The 6380-nt window shown below is 51.3% G+C and overlaps 1 protein-coding gene; it reads left to right on the top strand.

Moving 5' to 3' along the window:
• The first annotated feature begins 3500 nt into the window (after positions 1-3500).
• CHC_T00005297001 (hypothetical protein) lies at positions 3501-4635 on the top strand. XM_005717056.1 is given in 2 exon segments: positions 3501-3749; positions 3750-4635. 1 exon segment carries the CDS (start codon positions 3501-3503, stop codon positions 3747-3749), a length of 249 nt encoding a protein of 82 aa, XP_005717113.1. The 3' UTR covers positions 3750-4635.
• Positions 4636-6380: the final 1745 nt, after the last annotated feature.

The following is a 6380-nucleotide window of genomic DNA, read 5'->3' as shown; positions in this document are numbered from 1 at the left end:
TGTACCAGGAAGAGACGACATCACCTATACATCCTCGACTTTACCTAGCACCAATACATTGCTACGTCGAATATCTGATCGATTCGTAACAAGCATTCTCATCTCAACACAAAACCCGGATGGTACACAGCTATGTAAACTGTCCATGTCATGCGCCTGAACCCGCCGACTTCCCATCCCCAGCGGTCCCGGTACGCAGAGATGTTTGTATGTCTGGACAGCTCTGCTAATTGCCAGACCTTACCGATTCTTCCTTTACGGCCAGCCCGTCTCAGTGGGGCGTCCTTCGTCGTCTCCTAAAATTGTCCCTCACCATTTTCGCAGAGCACGTTTGCGCAAATGTGTACCCGACGCTCCCCCGACGCATACTGCTACGAGAAAGAAGTAGCAAGTCAAGTTCGGATTCTAGTGCGGTATTGTACTGATCACCGTTCAAACGTTGATGTAGATAGGATTGTGAAAACTACACGACATTGTTTCAATCCTGAGTATGTTTGATAACATGGAATCGATTCGAAAAGGAAGCGCACATTCAAGGCGTGGTTTACAACTTGCTACCATCTGTCAGACATCCTGATCAATGCATGCTCGTGTCTGGGATCTTAGTATTGAGAATACGCAGAGGCCCCCTCGCCATAAATTCCGACGTTACAAAGCCATACAACGTCGCTGTCTTCTCGTCCTGGGACACCACCATATCTTCCAATTTTAAAATAATGTCGCTCTCTGCCTCCATTCCGGGGTCCCCACTGATGAAGGTCGTCGCAAACTCAATATTCTCATCAATGTATAATACCCAATAGTTTTTGGAAAGCCTAGACTCAGCCTTCTTCGCCTTCACTACGATGTCTGCCTTGGGCCCTGTATCCTTCCTGAACTCCGTGATATCTGTCCTTGTCAAAAACAGTACCCCAATCGTGCGCCGCTTAGGCAGATATATGACCCTATGAAGGAGAAATGCCCTTCCGGAGAATGGCGTGGGCAGTTTGACGATGAGCGGCTTCACTCTCCCCCCTTTATTCCCACTCCCCCAATCCACGTTCTCCAAAGTCCTGCCGTCCAGCCTGTTTATCATCATCTTATGCCTAGCAGTCGATTCCCCCTCTGATACTCCAAATTCATACCCTACCGCTCTCTCGTGCACAACAAACAACGACGGCAACCTCCCAGTTTTCACCTCCCCTTCGACGGCCAGATAATCCTGACCGAAGGTTGTCAAATCTGATTCTTCCAGGACCCTTGCTTCTCATGATCTTTTTCTTCCCCCTCACGGATACGCATTGCACATACAAACTCGTCGTGAGTGGCTTCCGCCGTAATAGCCCACGGTACAAAAAGCATGCTACGGACCTCAACGCGTTTTTCCTAGTCTTCAATACTGCAAAGTCCGACACCCGCGTTTCAAGCGTATTTAACCCCTTTGGTTGCGACATGGTCCTCGATGCCACAACTGGAAGGGAGTGTACTCCTTGGAGTGACCAGAAAGAAGAACGATGGTTTACTGTTCTGGTCCCCTCCCCGGTCTGGGTCGACGTGAGCTCGAACGCTATTTAACCCGAGGGGATGCCGCGACGAACGAGGAAGCGTGGTGCTGGGTCGCACCTCGTAGTACACGCAATTAATCCTAATTGTACGTCTACTATAGTAATAGTGATCTACACGTAACAAGTAAGACCACTAATCATACTTGGTCCTTCCTACCCTTGCCTTATTGGTAGGGAACACAGTAGCTCCGCATAGTGTTGCAACAACTGCGCCAGTCTTCTTATTCACACGCACGATCGCAAGCTTAAGCAAGGCCGTGTTTCTGAACGCCAAAGCAGGCACAACAAGCTCCTCGCCCACGTCGAAAAGAGTCCCCTTACCGTGTTCCACGACTCTGGACGATATTCCAAGTGAAAACTCACCATTACATTCATCCCAAGCCCCATCACATTACGCGGCGTATGACTCCTCTCGTACAAGCGCACCCCTCCTGGCGAGTACTCGATGGCAGTAATTGTTCCCTCTGGTGAACGGAGAGCTCTCTCTCTAAGTCCAACGACATACGTGTTTCCATTGGCATCAATAGTCAAGCCGGCGACTGTTACCACGGTGGGTATGGCGGACGCCCAGATAACGGTTTGATTAGAAGGGTGGATACGGGCGAGCAGGAGAGTGTTGGTGAGAACTCCGGGCGGCTCGGGGACGGTGACAATGGGGTGCAGGTCGAGCTGTCGGTGCCCGAAGCTGAAAGCGGCGGAAACAAGTACGGTGCCGTCGCGGAAAGGGTGTATTTGACGGGCGAGGAAGAAGTGGTCCGGGGCCGAGAGATCCGCCTCCGAGAGGAGGGCGGACAGGGGGACGGACAGAGCGAGTGGAGATATGAGCATGCACATAAGCAGGCCCGTGGAAAGCTTTATGATGCTTTGTGACGTTAGGGCGGTGCCGATGAGTGTCAAGAGTAGCTCTAAGTCGAAGGGCTTTGGTTGCCCTTTTTATATTACCTTGGTAGGGACCGACAGCAGTGGCGCTTGGCGTTCAATGTTCTAAAGTATGTGGGGAATATGATGCATCTTGGACAGGCCGATCCAATGTAGAGAGTCGTAGATTTCAGTCATTGTACCATCTACGAGCAGCAGCATTCGAGGTAACGATAACAACATCCATTATTTTATACCCATGCAAAAGCAATCGCGTAAGTTGGCATCGCGTAAGTTGGCATGCTTTCGTGGCGACCTCGACAAGTGCATACCGCAAAATACAATGTTAAATAAGTACGACTGAAAGAATTGGGAGCCGAAGGTTGTGTTTGTTGTATCCCAATTGTATTGCACAAGCAGTTGGCGCATGCTACTTGCTTGGCAGGCTGACTGTTGCTGTCATCCAAGTTAGCATCGTGAAATTATCGGCTGTACCGACGCCCAAAAGTGTCACTCGGAGACCGCTACTCGTTCGTAGAGATAGAAATTCCTTCCTGAATCTTCTTACACACCATGGCGAAAATGTTTTATACGTATAGACATATACGCTGTTGACGCCTCCCTCTCGTACGCACATCTCTGTATTTGCTTGAAGTAACAGCACTATACGGTGCCGCCCATGGCACTTTGCAAGTCGAGAGTTATCGGGATTCATTTGGGGAGGTGCGGGGTTGCCGGGCGAGCTGCTATTGCCAGCACTGCGCTCACCACGATTGGCTTGTGATGTCACAAATCATCCGTTGGCTAACCCACACCTGTTGACAGGTGTTGACATCAACAGGTGTGGGTTAGCCAACGGATGATTTCACTGTTATTTAAGCTCACTAATAGTGAGCTTACGCAAACCGGATTCTGCAGATTTCTGCAAACAATTCTGCAAAAAACCTTACACTGAAATTGCATATACAGAATTCTGCAATCAAGTCGTGACAAAAATTGCCGAAATGTGAGTTTTTAGTGAAGAGAATTTCAGCATGGTTGTGAGAAATGATAGGGACAGGTGTCGTGTAATTGGCGGTAGTTTGATAGGATACATGCATGATACACAGCGACACAAGGCTACCAATTCGTTGCCGCCACCGCTTGTGTCACCCTTACCCTCGCCTCGTCAGACTTAACAACGCCTACCAGTTCCTTGAGCGCCTCCATCGGATTCCGCTCTCCGCCAAACACAACCTTCCCTCCCACCTTCCCCGCCTCCAGTATCTCTGCCGTCTCCCTAGCCGCCTCCACCCTCAATTCTGTCCTCACGTGCGACAACCCGGCGTTCAACGTCGCCGCCATTAACCTTGCCAACGGCCTCACTTTCTTCATCTCCCTACGCATCTCACACTCGTCTCCCTCCCGGCCTTCCTCACGCCGATCGCCTCATCGCACAGCGCGTCCAACCGACGCGAACAGCACGCGGGCCATGGCCCAACGGGAGGCCGGGTGGAGCGACGAGCTCGCCGACCCGCTCGCGCACACTCTCCCCACGGGAGAGCCTCGTGGTGCAGGCGCAGACCAGTTTCAACAGCTCAGGACGTGTCTCGCAAACTTTGCGCAGGAGTCGCACGACAGGCTCACAGCGCACGAACGGCGCGCCCAGGAGCTGCTTCGTCGCATCGGCGAGGCGGAAAACGGCGGGCCCATGTGAGAGAGGCGCTGGAAGTGGGGAGATAGCGCCTTGTGGAACTCGACGCTAGCGAGCTGTTGCGTCGCGCTTGCGGTAGAGTCGGGTGCCATTGCGTAAATTGTACCCTGCCTGACAGCGCCGTTGATTTTCTGCACGGTGAGACGGCGAGGGAGACGGCGGGAGGGGCTGCCGCAAATGGCGGGCGGGACGAAGCGGAAGCGCGGAGTCGGCGAGGGACAGTGCTACACAAGCGCGATGGCGTTACCAGCACCGGAAAGCGCGGTCTGACACGGGCGCAAAGGTGGCAAGCGGGAGCGAACCGTTCAGGGAGTTGAGCGTCTGGTCGGGAGCTGGAGGCACTTCGTGATGGAGGTCTAGATTAGCGGGGAATGCTACGACGCGGGCTGCTGCGGTTACCCGCGAGAGGGAGGAAGCGGGCGGTGGCGTGGGGGGGCCGCCCGCAACCTGAAACGCACACAAACTCTCCGCAAACATGTAATCTTGATAGTCCTTGATAGCATGTGCCATTTTCATTGCCAAATTAAGAGTTGCTGTGGTGTGACAGAATGCGGAGTCGTGTGGATCGTCTGCAAACAGAATTGCAGAACGTGACTTGCGAAGGGACTTTTTAACGTCTCACCAAAGCTGTGCGATGGTCCTTTTGCCTCCCCCGCCCCATCGTGCAATCGACGGCTACCTCGATCACCGTCGTTGCGACGATGGTACCACTCTACAGTGTCTAGTTGTACTGCATGCCCTTTTCGTCTAATACTCCCATCTTTGAAAGTCTACGTTTGGCGTAAACATTTTAGAAAAGTGTTCACAAAAATTTCAGAAATGGGTTTCAGCAATTGATGATGCAGAATTTCTGCATTTGTATTGCTGAAATTCTCGTTTGCGTAAGCTCTGTATTGACAGCAATGCACCCTTCACCCCTTATGTCTCTCAAAGAGGCCGCTGGACCCCACCCCTGCGCTTCTGCGCCAGTCCTGTGGTGCAAGATCGATGCCTCCGTTTACTACAGTATGCCTATCGTGTCTCTACCTTATAAGGGAATGGGAGGGATCAGTGAGACGGCGGTGAATAAAGATGATCTAATTGCGCTGTCATGCGTGTGCTACGTGTGCACGTATGGCTCTCATGACAAGTCCCAGGGAGATGGACACATTCCATTTTAATGGAATAATACAGTATGATTCGCCAACAGGCGAAACATACTGTAATTAACTGTACAATTAATACTGTACAATACTGTAAATCATGCACGGATCTACCCCTTCTCATCCATGCATCAGCGAGCCAAACTCATCTGCTTGTACATTCGAAGGTTCCGTCCCAGTTGACCACCCTCTCTCCTTCCTCAGTAGTAGACGCTTATTGCTCTACTGGCCGTGATGCATCCATCTTTCACAATACGTTTATCATTACGCATAAACTTTACGAGGGTATCCGCTTTGCCGACCTAAGATGCGGCAAAGCGTCAAATACTTGACAGTCCGCAGACATAATGCTTGCACACAATACTGTACCCAAGGGTACAGTACACCAAAGATGCAAACACCTTCGTTTACACAGCGTGTATCTTTTGAGTCTTCTTCTCCAAAAGTTAGTGTTGCGGCCCGCCTGTTCAGTGGTCTTGACACCACCACACGTAATCTGGCGCCAGACTTGTTCCTTTACGGAGATCTTACGGACTTCTCATACACAACAGAAAGCAAAAGGAGCTGTCCTAAAGGATTCCGGCCTTTGCGCCGTCTGATGCCGCACTCTGAGAATGGTTCCCGCTGTCTCGGGATGGGTGTGCACTGCCCTTAATTTGCACGTGTACTCTCGTTCCCGCGGCAGTAGACCCCTCGAAAGAACGCACCCCCGGCCATTTTGCCAAATAGTGCGATATTGACGCACTGTACAGTAGTGTAGGATCAAGAATTCAAAAATTTGAAGTGCGTCACCATCAGCGCCCGCCCCTTCACCCCGTCACCCTTTCGTTTCGCCTACCAAACACATCCAGTAAACCTCTTTTCGCTCGGCGAATGACATTGCAAGCAACTGTTTCCCATCCAATTGCGACATACAATTCCTCTTCTTTGTGAAGCCCTTGATATCACAGACGCTCCGTGGTTGACCAGGGAGAGCGTGTCATCTGTTTCAGAAATAGAGAGTCACTTGCGTGTCTACGAAAGAAGCTGTTGATTGATACAAGTCATGTTTCCCCCCCGCTGTATCTGTATATGCAGTCTACAAAATCTCACGTAGCCGCGCTGACTGTCACTGTGCTGAGCAAACAAGATCTAACCTGCGGA

This window comes from Chondrus crispus, genomic scaffold, assembly GCF_000350225.1.
Source record: "Chondrus crispus Stackhouse genomic scaffold, scaffold_28, whole genome shotgun sequence".
Classification (NCBI taxonomy): domain Eukaryota; phylum Rhodophyta; class Florideophyceae; order Gigartinales; family Gigartinaceae; genus Chondrus; species Chondrus crispus.
Note: the sequence above shows the minus strand (reverse complement) of the source record. Positions and strands in the feature narration are given on the sequence as shown.